This window comes from Chenopodium album, chromosome 6, assembly GCF_948465745.1.
Source record: "Chenopodium album chromosome 6, dcCheAlbu1.1, whole genome shotgun sequence".
Taxonomy (NCBI): Eukaryota; Viridiplantae; Streptophyta; class Magnoliopsida; order Caryophyllales; family Amaranthaceae; genus Chenopodium; species Chenopodium album.
The window spans coordinates 69,759,024-69,775,583 of record NC_137839.1 but is presented as its reverse complement, the minus strand read 5'-3'; the positions used below and the strand labels follow the sequence as shown (position 1 = coordinate 69,775,583).

General features: G+C 36.5%; 3 protein-coding genes across 3 annotated transcripts; 2 read left to right on the top strand and 1 right to left on the bottom strand.

Annotated features, from left to right (window-relative positions):
• Positions 1-8,558: 8,558 nt before the first annotated feature.
• LOC145637133 (uncharacterized) lies at positions 8,559-9,650 on the bottom strand. Its single transcript, XM_081688633.1, has one exon. It carries the CDS (start codon positions 9,648-9,650, stop codon positions 8,559-8,561), a length of 1,092 nt encoding a protein of 363 aa, XP_081544759.1.
• A 2,833-nt stretch (positions 9,651-12,483) lies between these two features.
• On the top strand, positions 12,484-14,263 carry LOC145637132 (uncharacterized). The gene is made up of 2 exons (XM_081688632.1): positions 12,484-13,493; positions 13,612-14,263. Exons 1-2 carry the CDS (start codon positions 12,484-12,486, stop codon positions 14,261-14,263), a joined length of 1,662 nt encoding a protein of 553 aa, XP_081544758.1.
• Positions 14,264-14,427: 164 nt separating this feature from the next.
• Positions 14,428-14,883, top strand: LOC145637131 (secreted RxLR effector protein 78-like). The gene has a single exon (XM_081688631.1). It carries the CDS (start codon positions 14,428-14,430, stop codon positions 14,881-14,883), a length of 456 nt encoding a protein of 151 aa, XP_081544757.1.
• The last annotated feature ends 1,677 nt before the right edge of the window (positions 14,884-16,560 follow it).

Below are 16,560 nucleotides of genomic sequence, written 5' to 3'. Positions count from 1 at the left end.
TTTTTTTATTAAAAAAAATGAACAATGTTTTAGTTGGTTAGGACTTTCCTTCTGATTCATATTTCTTTTTTGTTTTTAGGCATCCGATTCATATTTCTTTGCACAATTATTTATATAATATTGACTTGTAACTTTTACACCTTTACCCCTTTACACTATAAAACAAACTATTTGCTTTTGCCACTTGCGTTTTTTCATAACCCTGTAAGATATTTGTTAAAACATCATTACTAATATTTAAAACAAAAGGTTGGAAGGACACTTGTCGTCTTTCTGTTTTTCTGTTTTAAAAATAAATTTTTACTTGACAAAAACTCAATCAAACATTTCATCCATTCCAATTTCCTTATATATTAATGTTGCCTCTTCGAATTTTTTTTAAAAATTTCAGTGCCCTCCAACAAAAAAAATGGGAAAAAAATCTTCTTTTCTATCGCAAATGCTATAAATTTCAATTGTCTAAAAAAAAAATAAATAAATAAATCACTTGCGTCTCTTGGTTCCTAAATTTCAATATAAGAATTACACTAAAAATTTGTTTATTTTAAATTAAATCGTAGATGTCAATATGTAAATAAAATTCAAAAAAAAAATAATGGTGGTCTTGCACTCAACGAAGCATTGGCATGTTAATTTTCTCAATTTTGTTTACAATTTACATTAAACTTTCATTTTCAAAGCTGTTTTGAAATTGGTTTTTTATTTGATGATTTAATGTTTAATTATTTCTTACACGAATACTCCTTTATATTTTCTTCTGTTTTTTTTTTTTTAAAACAAAAGGTCTTTATAATTTATTTATTTTTGAAACAAAAGGTTTATTGTTATAAAATGGGGAGAAACATGAGAGATGAAGAGAGAATAAAATGTATATATATATATATATATATATATATATATATATATATATATATATATATATATATATATATATATATATATATATATATATATATATATATATATATATATATATATATATATATATATATATATATATATATATATATATATATACTCTTCGGGTGTGTTCGGCGCTAGCTTTTGAGTAGTTTTTAGTGGTTTGACTTGGTCAAACCACTACTTAACAAAAAAGGTGAGTGTTTGGCAAAGTAGTGATTATGGTAACTTTTAGTGGTGGAGGTAGCTTTTATGAAAAATTAGTTTGATTAGCTTTTGAAATTAGAGGTAGCTTTTGAGGTAGCTATTCAAAATTTAATCTATAGTTTTAAAATAAACACTACAAGAAAAATATCTTTTCGTAGCGATTGTACATTCGCTACAATATGCAAGTATGTTTGTGAAATAATTAAGGATGTCGTATCATTTTTACAATCGCCATGGTTTTCCCATATAAAATCGATACGGAAAACATAATAATACATATCCACACTATTTTTACACATTTATATAATTTTGAGAAATCGTATCATTTACAATCGCCACTAAATCCTAAAAATCGATATGAAAAGCCTTTTCAACACTAGATATATAAATATTGTTTGACAAAGAATACATAAAATATGGTGTTTTTTTTTTGGAAAAATACATTTTAATAATCCCAACTATTAGCGATTTACTTCCAATAATCCCAACTAAGGTTTATTATCTAATAATCCCAACTATGCTATGAGTTTTCCTCCAGCAGTCCGAGTAACCGGGTACCTGCTGAAGTGGTAAATGTTTTTTTTTTGTTTTTTTAATTCCACTTGTCATCACGTGGTTGGTCTAGAAAAAAAAAATTAAAAAAAAGAGAAAAAAAAAACCCAGACACCCCGGCCACTCCCTTCTCCACCTTCCCTCACCGTAAAACCATTAGTCCAACCCCTGACCCCCCTCGGAAACCGGCCAGCTGCCCCCTAAAACGGCCGGCCGACCCCTCCCAAGTCCCAACCCCCCAAAACCAACACAACCGCAATCAACCACCTGCAAACCAATACCTCAAGCTTAGTGAGAGCCGAGAACTCTGACGGAATTATAGCACCGGAATTTCACCGCCATAAACCACCTGCAAATCAACACCGCCACTCACCGCAATCTCAACCCCCAGAAACTTGCATCAATGGCGGACACAACTCGAATCCCAATCTCAAGCCTCGTAAAACCCCACCCCCGATCTACCACCGTTTCGAATCCCAGGCCAATCTCTCACCATTTCAACTTCTGTCCTCAAATTCTTCATTCCTCGCCGCCGAAACTCCTTCGACGATGTCACTTCCATGGTCGTCACCACTCACCAGCCTCGGCTCTTGAATCAACGACTGTGCTGATTTGGTCTGCTAATTGAAGTAATCCCGCTGGCCGTTGTGTTGGATTTGGGGGTTGGGATGGGTCTGGCGGCTCTTTAAGGGTGTTAAGGTGGCGGCGGCTGGTTCCAGGTGGGGTAAGGCCGTAAGGGGTTGGGCTGAGGGGTTATACGGTGGGGGAAGGGGAGATGGGAGTGCTGGGGATTTGCGTTTTTTCTTTTTTTTTTTCTTTTTTTTTTTAAAAATTTGAACCAATCATGTATCTACACGTGTCATGGTTACCTCTTATAATAGGTCGTTGACTCTTCGTTAACCGGTTGGGACTGCTAGAGGAAAACTCATAGCATAGTTGGGATTATTAGATAATAAAACTTAGTTGGGATTATTGAAAGTAAATCGCTAATAGTTGGGATCATTAAAGTGTATTTTTCCTTTTTTTTTTTTTTTTTTTGAAGAAAATGAGTAAAACATTTATAGCGATTGTAATCGCTACAATAATCATCACGTTTGGATGTAGTTTTTCGTATCGATTATTGAGGCCAACCCCAGCGATATTGAAAACCACTACTAAAGGCTAAGGCAACGGGGGATATTGTATCGAATGACCATTCGTTGGGAAAGCTTTTTGTTGCAATTACAGTCGATACTAAAGGTTAAAAAAATCGCTACGAAAAGGTTATTTTCTTGTAGTGAAAATAGTGACTTTTGTATATAACAGCTAGTCAACCGCTACTTCACCAAACACTCATATCAAAATTTTATCTTCACAGCTAACAGCTACCTACACAGCTAACAGCTACTTCCACAGCTATAGGTACCTCCACAGCTATATTTTGCCGAACATGCCCTTCATCTCTCATGTTTCTCCCCATTTTAAAACAACAAACCTTTTGTTTCAAAAATAAATAAATTATATATATATATATGTATATATATATATATATATATATATATATATATAGGGATCCGGTGAGAATACGCGCATATGTGAGAATTCATACTTATATGAGAACTGATTTTGAATTTAGAACATGTAAGTAAAAATTTTGAACATATGAGTAAAAATTTATAACATGTGTCTTAAATTAAAATTTAGAACATATGAGTAAAAATTTAGAACATATATGTGAGTAATAATTTAGAACATCTTATGTAAGAATTAGAACATGTGAGTAAAATTTTAGAACATCATACTTAACTTTCTATAGCATAGCGTTTAGAACAATATACCTAGAAATTTAAAACCTAGACTCAATGATTCTTAACATATGCGTAATAGTTTTTAGACGAATAAATTTAGCTTTTCAAAATACAGTTTTAATTTAAACATGATACTCAAATTTTAAGACCTTGAACTCAAAAACAAATATGAACATATATGCAATATTTTTTAGAATATATGCAACATATTTTAGAATATATGTACAGTTTTTAGAACATAATTCGTTAATGTAGAACACAAATTGAAATTCGATTTTTACAATGAATTGATTCGAAATCAGTTAATTCTTGATTTCCAAGGTAACAAAAACATATGAATTGTTGTTTAGTTACTTATATTAAATTAAAACTCATTGCAATTTCAAACTCAATAACTTGCCCAATTTGATTGATTTGGATTAAAAAAAATTTGATTTCACATACTAAACTGTCAATTAAGCTTGGTTTACCTTTAATTAAGCTTCACAACTTGAATTCTTGACTACAATTGTTCAAAAGTTGATATAAAACACATGAAATTCTTGAGCATGTGGTGATGGTGGTCGTCGTAGAGAGGAGAGAGAGTGTTGGCCATGATGTCGGGGAGAAGAGAAAGAGTGATGGTGGTGGAGGTGACGACATAAAGGTTATGGAACAGGCGGTGGTGGTGATAGAGGAACTAGAGATTGGATAGTGTTGGTGAGGAGAGGAGAGAGAATGTTGAGGTTGAAGATGGTGGGTTTAATTTATTTCAGAACATCTACCTTAACATATTAGAACATAGATGTGTTCTCGATCACGTATAAAGTTTTCTCACATAAGAGAGGTGTACTCACATGAGCCTCTCCCTATATGATTCTACCGTAGTCGTCGACTACGGACGACTATGGACGACTACGGAAAACCACGTTAAAAGATTAAATCTAAACCGTTGATTAGTTTTGTTGCTTAATCTTAGCCTTTGAATATTACATTTTTAAAAAATTATAAAATCTAATTTACACCTCATTTAAGTCATGACCAGTCAGCGCCTAGTCAATAAAATGTTGTTTGTTTTCTTACTTTTATAGGGTAATTTTTTTTCCAACTTATGATATTAAAAAAAAATCCAATTTATTATAAAATTGGTAAAAGTCGTTCAAAATAATTTTTTTTTTTTAAAAAAAAAAAAAAAAAAATATGTACCCCGGCCATTTTAAAAGCTTCATCTCAATCATGATAGCTTCAACCTTATTCATTGGTGCACTTCATCTTCAACCTTAAACCTTCATTGAAAAGTCATCCTTAAATTACCTAAGCATATAATCATCATAATTATTTTTCAATTTTAAGTTAAATAAACACGAAAACATAAATTAATTTCGGGGATTTTTTTTTAATGAAAATTAACTTCAGCAATTTGTTTAATCAATTTGATTATCTTTACAAACATTTTTTTTCTTAAAAAATAATGTATTATATTTTAGGATTTCATGTTTCGTATTGATTAAATTGACTATTTTTATGTACTTGCCATTGTTGAATGTTAAAGCTCTCAAATTAGTATGCCATTGTTAAAGATAGAGCTTTAAACTATTATAATCGTGAATTAAGGTAAGAACATAATTTTAGGTAACATATTAGAATATATATATTCAATTTTATTATAAAATAAAAAATAAATATTTTTTTGGAAGAGGCCTTATTTAGGGGAAGCAATCAAGCAATATATGACAAAATAAATTAATTTATTTTTCTCCTAAATTAACTCTTATTTATTTTGAGGCATTCGTATGACTTGTATAACATTCTGGAACTCATCATAGTTAAATTAAGATGCCTTTTTTTCTGTTCAAAAAATTAAAAATAATTAAGTTGATTTTTTTTTTTTTTGGTTATTATTATTTCAAAGAAAAGAAGCAGTAATTTACTAATTTTGATGGAAACTACTCCGTAAAAAAAACTAATCAATAATTGTAATTTTTCAAAATTTGCTTTATTCCTTTAATAAAAAAAAATGATTTATTTCTGAAGTCATAAAAAATAATGCACCATTGGAGATGTGGATATGTTCTTTATTTAAGGAAATTGAAGATGCTCTTAGATTTTTTTTTTTTTTTTTTTTTTGAAAACAAGCTGCGGATTACCATTAGAGAAGATCAATTTCCGCCAAAGTTGTCAAGCTCTGGGGACAAGGACCGAGTGAAACATATTCGTTACAACCTCTAGTGTCCCATCTTGCAACATTATGGGCTAGAGTATTACCCGCACGCTTAATATGAGAGAATGAAAAATAATTAAAAACCGAAGCCAAGTTACAAATGTCATCATATAAAAGGAAGATAGGAGAGTAGCCTGTTGCTCTTGTCTTGACTGCCTTCACCACTTCCATAGCGTCGGTCTCGAGGTGCACATCACAATAGCCCAGCCTTCTCGCCAATTGCAAACCAAACCTGCATGCTGTCGCTTTAGCCATCACTGTTTCCCACCCAGCCCCTAACTGACGCACACCAGCCGCTAGCAGAGAGCCCTGTTCGTCTCGGATTACAACTCCCAACCCTGTCTTCACACCAATATGCGCATCGCAGTTGATTTTTACCACCCCACTCACCGGACAACTCCACGAATTAGGTGCATTGGTGACAGTTGGAGCCGCACCATTACTAACCTTTGTAGCATAATCGTTGCTTTCTCTAACAAAGTGCATCCATCCTCTTGCCACATCTACCGCACTGAAGTTAGCTTGCTCAAATATGCTTTGATTTCTGCAGTGCCATGCCGCCCATACAAGTGTTGATATTGTCACTAACTCATCCCTCCCTACATTCTTTGCACACCAAAGCCAACGTTCAACAAAGCTACTAGAGGGCGCTGCATCAATCTGGGAACTAAGAGGGCTTGCTGCCCAGATTTCTTTGGCTGCTGTACAGTCAAAAGTGGCGTGGAGAATGGTCTCTTCATGGGCATTGCAAATGCTACAAGTGCTATCCGTTACAATGTGATGATAGAACAATCTCTCCTTGACAGCTAAGAACCCCTTACATGCCCTCCACAGAAAATGTTTGAGCTTCGGAGGGCATACCAAAGACCAAATCCATCTCCAAACCTCATTCATATCAGACCCTTGCATCACAACCGGCACTTTCTTGCATAGCCAATACCCGGATTTCACATAGTAAACACCATTCTTTGACGGCCACCAAAACTTCTTATCGGGTGGGCTGTACGGAGACAATGGAATTGTGAGGATTTTTGCCGCATCATCGTCATTAAAGTTGTTGTGGATCATGCTCACTTCCCACACTCCGCACGCGTGATCAATTAAATCACTAACTCTTAATCCCATCTCACTAGATGCATTCGGAGTTGGAACACTAGCCGTGGAGCTACCTGGTAACCACGCTTCAAACCACACATTAATGGCACTCCCATTCCCCACTCTCCATTTCAAACCCTCCAAAATCAACCCCTTAGAACCCCACATACTCCTCCAAGCATAACTAGGATCATAGCCACAAGCAGCATCGAGAACCTCACAATTCTTAAAATATTTTGCTTTAAGAATAGAATGAATTAGAGTCCCCGGATTATGATGTAACCTCCATAATTGCTTTGCCAATAAAGCTTGGTTAAAGCATTTAAGGTCTCTAAATCCTAAACCCCCGAGAGCTTTAGGACGGCATAAAAGATCCCATCGTTGCCAATGCATTTTGCTAGAAGTTTCCGTTGAGCCCCACCAAAATCGAGCAAGCATAGCATGAATTTCATCAATAAAGCCATCGAGAAGTTTAAAAATACTCATCATATAAGTGGGGATAGCCTGAGCTACCGCTTTGATAAGTACCTCTTTCCCGGGCCTAGAGAGCAACTTTTCTTTCCATCCTTGCAGCTTCTTCCATAACCTCTCCTTCAACCCTGCAAAAATTGCTTTTTTCGACCTCCCGATGATAGTTGGCAGCCCAAGGTACTTTTCATGTCTCTCGACCTCTCTGACACCCAAAATATCAATAATTTTTTGCCTTCGATTCTGACAAACACTTTTGCTAAAAACAACTTCAGTTTTGCTTAGATTGACTTTCTGAATCGAAGCTCTCTCATATTTGCTGATAATATCAGCTATAACCGAGCATTCTTGCACATTTGCTCTAGCAAAAGGTATACTGTCATCTACAAAAAAAATAAGTGAGACACCCTGGGAGCATTTCTGCAAATTCTAGCACCATGAATTAATTTGCCATCGGCCGCTTTAGAAATTAGCGTCGAAAAAGCATCCGCACATAACAGAAATAAGTACGGAGATATAGGGTCACCCTGACGCAACCCTCTAGATGGAATCACAGATCCCGAAATCTGCCCATTTATCTTAAAAGAAAAGGAGACGCTTTTAAGACAACACATTATACGATGAACCCAATTATTCGAGAACCCCAATTTTATCATCACCTGTTCTAGAAAGGCCCATTCCACCCTGTCGTATGCCTTGCTCATATCAAGTTTAAGAGCAACATTCCCATCTTTCCCTTCACCACCTCTCTTCATGGCATGAAAAATTTCAAAGGCAACTATGGCATTATCAGTAATAAGCCTCTGCGGGACAAAGGCACTCTGGTTCGGAGAAATTATATTGCCCAAAAAAATTTTCAATTTATTTGCCAACACCTTAGAAATGATTTTATAAATAACATTGCAGCAACTAATCGGTCTAAATTCCGAAATCAAGGTAGGTTTATAACATTTCGGAATAAGGACCACACAAGTGTTATTTATTTCAGACATATTCACATTTCCGCTCCACCAACTCCGAATATATGCAATAATATCTGAACCGACAACATGCCAAAAATTCTGAAAAAATAAAGCGTGCATACCGTCAGGGCCTGGAGCCTTATGGGGGTGCATCTGGAACAGAGCTTGCTTAATTTCTTCACCGGTGGGTTCTCTATCCAGGATTGCGTTCATCTCCGGAGTAACAATTGTATCGAGACCTTCCATAGCATCCTGAAATCCCGTCGGGGAACTAGTGGCAAAGAGCTTAGAAAAATAAGCGGCTATCAGTTTCTCAATATCAACTCTTCTATTCCGCCACACACCATTATCATCGAATAGGCCGGCAATTCTATTTCGAGTCTTACGTTAGCTAGCTTTATGATGGAAATATTTTGTATTTTTATCTCCATCCCTCAATTCATTTGCCCGGGCTCGGGCAAACCAATACGACTCCTCAAGCAAGTATAAAGAGTCAAGTTCTGTCGATAAAGCATGGCACCGCTCCAAAATTTCACCATCCATCGCACCCTCCTTTAGTTCCTTAAGAGCCTTCTCTGCATTCTTTATTTTCTTTTTAATGGAACCAAAAGTGAGCGCCGCCCAACTTGCGAGTCTCGCCCCACAAAAAGAGATTTTTTGCCGTATTCCAAGACCACCTGAATCAGCCCACGCCTCCTTAATGACATCATTGCAGCCCTCATTTGCTAACCAAAAATTCTCGAATTTAAACCCCGACCCACTCCATTCATCCACCTGCCTTATCTCTGTTGTCAAAATGATGGGTGCATGATCAGGCTTCAAAATTGGCATGTGATGTATATCTCGGTCCGAAAATAAAGTACACCACTCCTCATCCGCAAGGAAGCGATCAAGACGCTCTCTAACAAATGTTGCCATGGAATTTCCCCTCTCCCAAGTAAAAACACTTCCTTTGTAGCCGAGGTCTCGTAAGGCACATCTATCAATTGCTTCCCGGAACGCATCCATAAATCTCTCGCTCCGTGGCACACCCCCTTCTTTTTCGGACAAGCTTAGAATCTCATTAAAGTCACCGAACATAATGCAAGGAAGGTTATTGATCCCTTTAAGATGAGTCATTAGCGACCATGTTTGACATTTGTTCGCTTGTTCCGGCCAACCATAGATACCAGTAGCTCTCCAAATGGGCACATTATTATCATCCAACACATGAGCATCAATATGGTGAATAGAGTAAGACACAATTTTGAAGTTGATGTCCTTCCACCACATTCCCAATCCACCCGATCTACCTAAACTACTAAAACAAGCACCATTCGTGTAACCACAACGGTTTTTTATTTTATTAAGAAATTTTTCATCAAGCATAGTTTCCATTACAAACACAATGTTCGGCTTCTTCCTCCAACACATATCTTGGAGGCTCCTAAATGCACGCGGGTTGCCAAGCCCGTGGCAGTTCCAGCTAATTATTTTCATTGTTTTTCGAGGGCATAGGCATCCCCATGACCCTCTACTTTAGATATGGAAGTAACAGAAGGAACATCACTTACACTATGCTTCATTTTCTTCTCAGAGAAATTGCCAAAATCAACTACATTCGCCTCAACCATAGCCTCGGCCCCCCTCTTCCTTGATGTACATATAGCATCCCCCTTCTCACTGACATCCATGGCAACAACAGCATCCCTGAGCCTATTTATACGGACCTTAGGAGCAGCTGCCCTCCCTTCACCGGAGCTTGTGGACTGCCCACCCTTCTTACTCGTAGCCCCTGCGTCCGTCACAGCATTCGGCCCATCCCCATCAGTAACAGAACCCTGATCAGTCATCTTTGCTTTCCCCTCTTGCACCACTGAGGGTCGTAGAACTACCTTCCCACTACTATCATCAGTCACAGCCCTTAGGGAGATAGAACGAGGCTTCGGGGTTATTGTAAGGCTTGTATCTGGAGTAGAGAACAGCAATTTCCTTGCGGCACCCGGGGGCCCCAACCGAATTGCCGAAGGATCGTTGTAATCTGATTTTGGTACTCTCCCTTTCTTCGATAAACTCTCCACCCATCTTTTCTCTTTCTCTCGTTCAACAGCGGACACCTTCGAACGGTGAGGGGATGCAGTCAAGAACGGACCATATTGGAATACAATTGGGGATTCATTGGTGCAATTATCCTTCTCTTCGCAGTCCTTATCATTGTGGCCAATACGACCACAAAAATAACAAAAATCACCAAGCCGCTCATACTTAAAGCCTATCCACTTAGTATGTCCCGAGTCAACTGCAATTTTCATGCCCCTTCGAAGAGGTTTGTTTATGTTAACAAGAACTTTGACACGCATATACTCCTCCCACCCAAGAGGATCCGAATCATCAACTTCCAAGCATTCACCAATACTATCCCCGACATCTCTAGCAAACCATGTGGATCGTTTACCAAAAGGGACATCAAGGATACGAATCCAAAAAGGGCATGAATCAAAGGTAATTTCAGAAGGTTGTTCATTAGCACTAATTTCTTTCAGCAATAGAGTTTGGTTATCAAAAACCCAAGGCCTCCCATCTAACACTTTCTGCCTATCATCAGAGTTGAAAAACTGAAAAATAAACAAGTTTGTGTCTACAGACCTGATTGCCACATTATCATCGATACGCCAGAGGTTTTGCAAAACCCTCTTCCTTGCTTCAACATTAAAGGACTTCTTCGTGAGGAGCCTGCCTACCAGAGACAGAGTGATCTTGTGTTGTGATCCTTCATCGTTCTCCATATTGTTCGACTCCCCAAGCACCAAGTTTTCTTCCTCAGTCAATTTCAAGTTATCCCACGCTGACATTAATTGATCATCCATGTTCCCGAAAGATCAAGAACAATAATTTTGGTTGATTTTGTTAAAATAATAGCAGAAATTGATGGGCACAGAATTTTGCGAAAAAAGTTCAGAACCCTAGATGAGAGAATTTTTTAAACCCTACTCGAGGGACTTCAGAAAACAGATAAGATGCTCTTAGATATAATAAAAGTATACTCTGTATTTCCGTAATAGCAACAATTTTTGTAATTATAACAGTGATAATTTTTTGTAAAAAAAAAAATTAAGGATAACAATTAACAAATAGGTTATATATTTATAATTATTACTCCGTATATATATGAATATATCTAATTTAGTGTTTTTTTTACGGCATCTAATTTAGTTTGTAAATACCGTTTTTGTTAAAAACAAGAAAAAAATTAGTTAGTATATATTTACTTTCCTGGGCTTTAGCAATCAATTGAGGTTTTTTTTTTCATAACAAGTTCAGTGAATCTAGGTAGTCAACATTAGTGGTCAAACTTTTTTTTTTTTTTTAGTTAGCTATTATAACAATATATATATATATATATATATATATATATATATATATATATATATATATATATATATATATATATATATATATATATATATATTGACAATATATTATAACAATATTAGATATATACAATAATTATAGAATATATGCAAATACATTCCAACAAAGTATCACAAGATTCACAACTAACTACTCCGTAAAATAAAAGATATACAAGTTTTTTTTTTTTTTTTTGAAACATATACAAGTACAAGAATATTTGGTTATTCTAATACATCAAATATTAATAATCAATAATTATATTTAAAAAAAACAAAGAAGTCCATATCAAAGTAGAAACAACATTAATAGGGAAGTTTTTAAGCCAATCTTTCCTACCCAATTCCCAATGCAACTCATGAGCAATAACATGATCCCCCTGATTACTCTCACATTCTCACGCCTAACCCAAACCCATGAAACATTATTGAAAGTGTTGGCAAGCTGAAAAATATCCTCCAAAATTCAATTTTTAAAGAGTTATTTAAAAAAAAACATTGATTCTAAGATATAGATGTATATTTTGGTTATCTTCAAAAAAAAAAAAAAATCATAGCAAGTTAAATTAGATAATATATATCTCTCCGTCCCTAAATTACATTCCTACTTCTAGCATTTATTCCTCACATAATAGAGAGAAGTAGGAATGTAATTTAGGAACGGAGGGAGTATAAGACTATAAGTCACACACATATTTTTAGCGTAAGAAAAATTTCTTAGTAGTTTGTATGGTATAAAACCAAGACTGGGTACGCCCATTGCATAGGTACATTCTTGTTAGGTACATTCTTGTTTTAACTATGATTATGATTGAGATTACTTTAGTTATAATTCGAACTTGTATTTAACTTTTTTTTTTTGACAATAACTTGTATTTAACTTGAAGTTTAGTTATAGCAACATTCTCTGGCGTGTGCCTTACATGGTAACAGTGAACCCCCTGACACATGTGATGGAAGTCCAGTTGGAATCTTGGGTGGAACAGTTCCCGGAGCCGATGGAGTTGGTCATGACTCTACGAATTCCCAATGATGTTAATCGTCTTATGCGATTTATTTCTCAAGCATATGTTAATGCCTTGTCTTCAATTCTCGTTTTAATGGAAGACACAATCCCTAATTTAGCTTCGGATAGTTCACCAATTTCTTGTATGGTGTGGAATGTTCAAGGTGTAGGAAGTAGAGCCTTTGTGACAGCACTGAAGGATGTAGTTCGTAGCAATCGTCCGAATGTTCTAGCTTTGGTGGAAACACATATGGGCGGTCAGCAAGCGGAGAGAATTGCCGATATTATTGGATACCCGGGACATACTAGAGTAGATGCTCAAGGGTTTAGTGGGGGTATTTGGATTTACTGGATACCCGAATTGGTCTCTGTCGAACCAATCATGAAGCACAATCAATTTATCACCATGGAAATTAAGAGGGTTGGGGGAACTCCGTGGTATTTTACGGCTGTTTATGCTAGCCCTGATCCAACCAAACGAACAGAATTATGGAAAGAACTACATGATTTTGCGAATTCTCACAATAAACCTTGGATGTTGGCAGGGGACTTTAATGATACTCGTTTTTCTCATGAACGTAATACGAGTTGTTCTGAAAATAATAGAAGGTCTGCCAAATTCAATGAATGGGTGGAGGACATGAATCTCATTGAGGTGGAGTTTAGTGGACCTAGTCATACATGGTCCTGTGGAAACTCTGTCGAAACAAGGAGAAACGCTAGGCTTGATAGAGCCTTGTGCAATGCGGAATGGTCCCTTCGGTTTACAAACGCAGCAGCTAAGAATCTCCCTGCTATCCAATCTGATCATTGCCCTGTACTTATATCCCCTAATGGTTTTGCTCTGATTGCTTCTATCAACAAACCATTCAAGTTTCAAGCTGCGTGGTTAAAACATGAAGATTTTCGTGGCTACATTGAAGAAAAGTGGGATAAGGACGCTCCTTTAATCCCTCACCTTAAAAAAATCTCTTCTGACCTTCAAGAATGGAACCAAAACGTGTTCCATAATATTTTTTAAAAAAAAACGCACCCTGTTAGCTAGGATTGCTGGTGTTCAACGCAATCTAGCCACTCAAAGGTCAAGGGATTTGATTAAATTGGAGTCGAAATTACGCAAAGAATTAGACGAAGTCCTTGAACAAGAAGAAATTCTTTGGTACCAGAAATCTCGAGTCAATTGGATTCGAGAAGGGGATAAAAATACAACCTTTTTCCATCTTAGTACAATCACAAGAAGATGGAAAAATAAAATTTCAGCTATTAAGTCTCATGCGAATGGTGAATGGATTTACGACACAAAGGAGGTTCAAGACAACATTGTAAATTATTTTACAACGCTTTTTACTGATGAAGGGGGTGACGAGCAGGGTAATCTTCCGTCGGATATTTTTCCAGAATTCACACAAAGGGACTGGGATAATTTGTCTCGACCTTTTGTCAAGAGTGAGATCGATAAAGCTCTCAATGAGATGGGTGCCTTGAAAGCTCCGGATCCTGACGGTTTTCAAGTTCTATTTTACCAAAAACATTGGGACTTAGTGGCTTCTAATGTTTACAGAGTTTCTTTACATGTGTTGGCTGGCAAAGGTATTCCTGAAAATCTTAATGATACTTTCATAGTTCTTATACCTAAAGTTGATTGTCCTGAACTAGCTACCCAATTTAGACCTATTGGGCTATGTAATGTTGTCTAAAAATTGATCACCAAAGCTATTGTTAATCGCATTAAACCGATGATGCCTCACTTAACCTCTTGCACCCAAACTAGTTTTATCCCCGGGAGACAAATCACCGATAATATAGTTATCGTTCAAGAGGTGTTACATACCATGAGAAATAAACAGGGTAAAAAGGCTTGATGGCTATTAAAATTGATTTCGAGAAGGCCTATGATCGCTTAAGATGGGATTTCATCAGGGATACTCTACTTGAAATTCGACTTCCTTGTCTTTTAACAGATGTTATTATGGAATGCATTACTACTTCTTCGATGCAAGTCCTTTGGAATGGGGAACCTACCCAAACTTTTAAGCCGGGACGAGGTATTCGTCAGGGTGATCCTTTGTCACCGTACATATTTGTATTGTGTATGGAGAGGCTCAACCAAATAATTGAGGAATCAATTATTGCTAAACAATGGCAGCCTATTTATGCTAGTAGAAATGGGTCGAAATTATCGAATTTGTGTTTTGCGGATGAGATTATATTATTTGCCGAAGCCACAGTTGAACAAGCTAGTATTATAAGAAATTGCTTAAATCGATTTTGTGGAGCCTCGGGTCAGAAGATCAGCTTTGCCAAGTCGTGTTCTTAATTTTCTCAAAATGTCGAAACTAGCGACATTGCTAGCATCAGTGCTGCTTTGAACATTGATGCAACTGATGATCTTGGGTCGTATTTGGGTATGCCTACACTTACTAGCAGGGTTACAAGGGATACTTTTGCCTTTTTGTGCGAGAAAATTGACAGGAGATTAGAAGGGTGGCAAACCAAATATCTTTCTATAGCTTGACGTATAACTATAGCTAAATCAACGATCTCAACAATGAGTTCTTATGCAATGCAGACTGCTAAGATCCCGCGTTCAATTTGTGATGACATAGACAAGCGCACAAGAAGATTTATCTGGGGGGGTAATGAAGACACGAGGAAGGTGCATCTTATTTCATGGGAAACTCTTCAACTCCCTAAAAGTGAGGGTGGTTTAGCAATCAGAAATGCCAGGGAGACCAATAGCTTTCTTGACTAAACTCGGTTGGCGTATTCTCACTAATCCAAATGCATTATGGGCAAGAGTACTTCGTGCTAAATATTGCAGGGGTAGATGTGACTTAGACATGTTTGAAGCAAGGTCTAATATGTCCAACGTATGGCGTGGTATCATTGATAACGCGAAGGTCTTAGGTGAAGGGGCTAGAGTTTCTGTGAGCAGGGGTGATACTACTCGATTTTGGGATCAAAAATGGGTTTCTAGAATCACTCTTAGATCATTGGTTACGGCTGAAATTCCTCAAGAAATTGATAAGGCGACAATAGCTGATATATGGGATTCCCACTCGGGTTGGAAGTGGGATTTATTTGCAGACTTTCTGCCTTCGCACACATTGCAAGAAATAGCTGCTCACTCTCTCAAGGAAGACTCGTCTGTAGGTGATCTTCTCTATTGGGGGGGGGTTCTTCTTCAGGCAAATTCACTATTGTAGACACCTAAAAATGTCTCCCCAAAACCAAACCCGATGATGAACAACCTTTCACCGCCACTATTGGTCGGGTTGAGTATTTAATCTTGGAGTGCTTAAATCCATATTTTCATTTCATAAACCAACCCAATTTCTGGCCCATTTCCCCAAACCATAACTTATTTTCCTCTTTTCGTGCCTTTAAACCCAAAATAATTCATTTCGTGTCCTTTAAAATCATTCATTTCGTGTCCTTTTTATAAAAACGTTTAATCCAGTTTATTTTGGTCCATAATCTGGGTCCAATGATTGAATAGTTGTATGGGGCTTGAAAAGAGCTTTCCAACGATATATTATAAGCCCAAATCCGAGTTATAACGAATAAGTTATGGCCAAAATATTAAACTGAGCCCAAACCGAACCTAAGCCCACCTTACCTACGACCCAATGATCATGTGGAGGGTCCAAATTATTTAATCTCATTCCTAAACCAATTAGGATTAATTAGAATCTTCTATAAGTTTCTAAAAGATCTTGATTATCTTTTTTGAAAAGGTAAGATTAACGAGTTTGAAATTGAATAAAACTCCTTTTTTTGAAAGTCCTAATTTTATCCGAATTGAAAGACGTTCAAAGATAGACAGATATTATTTTTGTGCCTCATAGTTTTTATCCAAATTTTATATGATTGGATAGCCCTTGAAATTATCTTTCCAATGATATATTATTATATCAATTCCGAGCTATAACGGAAAAGATATGAATAAAATGTCAAACTCTATCCAAAACTGACACCGTCTCACTATTTCGTC

Bases quoted from the DNA above. Each gene is read 5' to 3' on its own strand.
- LOC145637133 (XM_081688633.1), bottom strand. From the start codon at position 9,650: ATGAAAATAATTAGCTGGAACTGCCACGGGCTTGGCAACCCGCGTGCA.
- LOC145637132 (XM_081688632.1), top strand. From the start codon at position 12,484: ATGGTAACAGTGAACCCCCTGACACATGTGATGGAAGTCCAGTTGGAA. The intron at 13,494-13,611 runs GTGGGATAAGGA...CCTGTTAGCTAG, and splicing joins CGTGGCTACATTGAAGAAAA to GATTGCTGGTGTTCAACGCA.
- LOC145637131 (XM_081688631.1), top strand. From the start codon at position 14,428: ATGGCTATTAAAATTGATTTCGAGAAGGCCTATGATCGCTTAAGATGG.